The sequence below is a fragment of the Quercus lobata genome, chromosome 3, assembly GCF_001633185.2.
Source record: "Quercus lobata isolate SW786 chromosome 3, ValleyOak3.0 Primary Assembly, whole genome shotgun sequence".
NCBI classification, from domain to species: domain Eukaryota; kingdom Viridiplantae; phylum Streptophyta; class Magnoliopsida; order Fagales; family Fagaceae; genus Quercus; species Quercus lobata.
Window position 1 is genome coordinate 15059718 of NC_044906.1, and position 2691 is coordinate 15062408.

The 2691-nt window shown below is 35.1% G+C and overlaps 1 protein-coding gene across 1 annotated transcript; it reads right to left on the minus strand.

The window, feature by feature from the left end:
- Nucleotides 1–358: 358 nt before the first annotated feature.
- LOC115980399 (receptor-like protein 33) lies at nt 359–1697 on the minus strand. The gene has a single exon (XM_031102646.1). It carries the CDS (start codon nt 1695–1697, stop codon nt 387–389), a length of 1311 nt encoding a protein of 436 aa, XP_030958506.1. The 3' UTR covers nt 359–386.
- Nucleotides 1698–2691: the final 994 nt, after the last annotated feature.

The window sequence follows — 2691 nt, forward strand, 5'->3', positions numbered from 1 at the left end:
AATGGATATCTAGTTGACCAAGCAAGAAGACATTTAACACAACCGAGCAATGTATCCTTGCATCTTCATCACAATGCAAGCATTGAAAATAAAATTAAATGCTTAACAATTTATGCAAATACACTGAAACTAAACTGCAAATCATTGAAAAATGCTAATATAACAATGGTATAGCCACAAAAGGAGTTTAACATAATAATTACAAAGCCCAGCGTTTGATTTTCCTTTGAATTTAGAGAAAAAGAGGGAAGAAAGTGACAAAGGCACTGAAAGATGTAACTAAAGAGGGAGGTATACCTTGGAAAAGAATGGTGTCCTTTGTCTATGGAGACTATAAAAGTTCTTGAAAAATTCTAGCAAAACCACCCACAAATTGTTTTGACTAGTTATTTTTTTCCACCATGTCTTTGGGCATTCTTCTTCAGCCTTCTAAGCATGATATGTTGCTCTAACTTGACCGTCCTCACAATCCACTTTGGTTTTCCGATTTTAAATATAAGATATCCCATCAAAGTTCCAAATAGCACTCCACATCCATAACTCATCGATACAGCTTGCCAACCAAACCCATTTTCAGGCTCTAAATTGTCTTCTTTTTGTGAGGTCAATGGTTGTGGTTTTTTTGCCTCATGGCTATTGCACATTCTTGACAACGAAAATCCACATAATCCTAGGTTTCCAATGTACGAATCATTATCAAATGTATTGAATTGCTTTCCTGAAGGTATGAATCCTGTAAGTTGGTTATGCGACAGCTTTAAAACTTCAAGCCATGGTAGATCTGCTAATTGCCTAGGAATCTCCCCGGTAAGCTTGTTGAAAGAGAAGTCTAACCATTCAAGATTGTGCAAATTTCCAAATGATAATGGAATAAAACCTGTAAGGTTGTTGTGAGAAAAGTTGAGCCCCTTGAGTGATTTTTGCCTCCCAATTATCTTTGGCATCTCTCCTCTGAAACTATTGTTTGAAAAATCAATGGTCGTGAAGGCAGTTTGGATTCTCACCAACTCAATATACAACTCTTTCATCATCACATTCAAAGAATCTTGATAATACGTTTCTCCCATATATTTCAATGCCACTTTTCCTTCATTCACATTTGTCATGGCTTTCAAATATTTGAAATATTTTCTTGGCAAAGGACCATCAAACTCATTGTTAGAGATGTCTAGGATTCGCAAATTTGGGAAAGGAAATTTGGTCTTAGGATTGCCTATACGACCTTGAAATTTGTTTGATCTTATGACAAGAACCTGCAAATATAAAAGACCTTCCAACCAATATGGGAAGGTTCTGTTTATCTTGTTACTTCCAAGATCTAGAACTTCTAAGTTCCTACAATTTGCCAAAGATCTTGGCAATGGCGCATCCAATTGATTGCCATTAAGGTTAATATTCCTAAAATGATTTCCTTTGGAAAATGTTGTAGGGATACTATGAAGGCTATTGATTCGCAAATCCAACACTGAGAGGACATTAGAGTGTACCAAACACTTAGGAATCATGCCACTTAAGTTGTTATGAGACAAGTCTAGAACTTCAAGATGATTTGAATTGCAAATTAAAGAAGGGATTTCTCCAGTTAATTTGTTATTGGAGACAAACAAATATCGCATACTAAGAAAACTTTGATTGGGAAATGGTCCTTGAAGCAAGTTGTCACTAAGATCAAGAAAATATAATGAATCCATCCCCATATCGCCCAACCATCTTGGATATGACCATAAATTCTATTCTTGGAAAGGCCTAAGAACAATAAGTTTGTTGCTGTTCTTAAGGAAATTGGGAATTCACTAATGTTGCAAGAAGACAAGTTCAACCTCTCAAGTTTGGGCAAGGTATAAGTGACATTATTGTTGATGCTAACTAAGTTATTTGATAAATCAAGATACCAGAGATTTTTGAGCTTTGAAAACATTTGTAACTCCAACATAATACTTAAGTTATTTGATGAGCGAGATAGATAAGTAAGGTCAACAAATGTAGATATTGACCTAGGTATAGAACCCTGTAGCTTGTTATAACCCAAATCAAGATGCTCAATGAATTGGATTTGAATTCACCAATCTCACCAATGAATTGATTACTATCAAGATTTAACCTCACCAAAGATGGCAAATTGAACAACCAAGATGGCAGTGTTTCATTTAGGAAATTTGAATTTAAAGAGAAAATAATTAGATTCATAAGCCCACTTACGTGATTAGGAAGGGGACCAACAAGTTGATTATAGCCAAGGTATAAAGTTGAGAGATTGGGTAAGTTCAATAGTGACAACGGTAGCAAACCTGTTGAAATATTCCCCAATATTTAAAAAAATTGTTAGTTAATGCGTATGCCAAAAACAACTAAAATTTAAAAGTAGCAATTGAATCTCGCCGCTAAAACTATTATATGACAGATCCAAATAAGTAAGTTTTGTAAGCTTCCCAAGTGATGTTGGTATTGAAGCAGTAAACTTGTTTGCATGTAGATCCAAATAAGTAATTTGTGGGAGGTTACCAAGTGATGTTGGAATTGACCCTGTAAAATTGCAATAGGAGAGATCTAAATGCTTCAAGGACTTCAGATTGCTCATAGAATCAGGAAATTCTCCTGAAAACCTTGTCTTAGAGAGATCCAAATGCTTCAAATACTTCAAGTTGCTGATAGATTCAGGTAATTCTCCTGAAAAGCTTATTGATGAGAGTG

Coding starts and splice junctions, on each gene's coding strand:
- LOC115980399 (XM_031102646.1), bottom strand. CDS start 1,697: ATGGGGATGGATTCATTATATTTTCTTGATCTTAGTGACAACTTGCTT.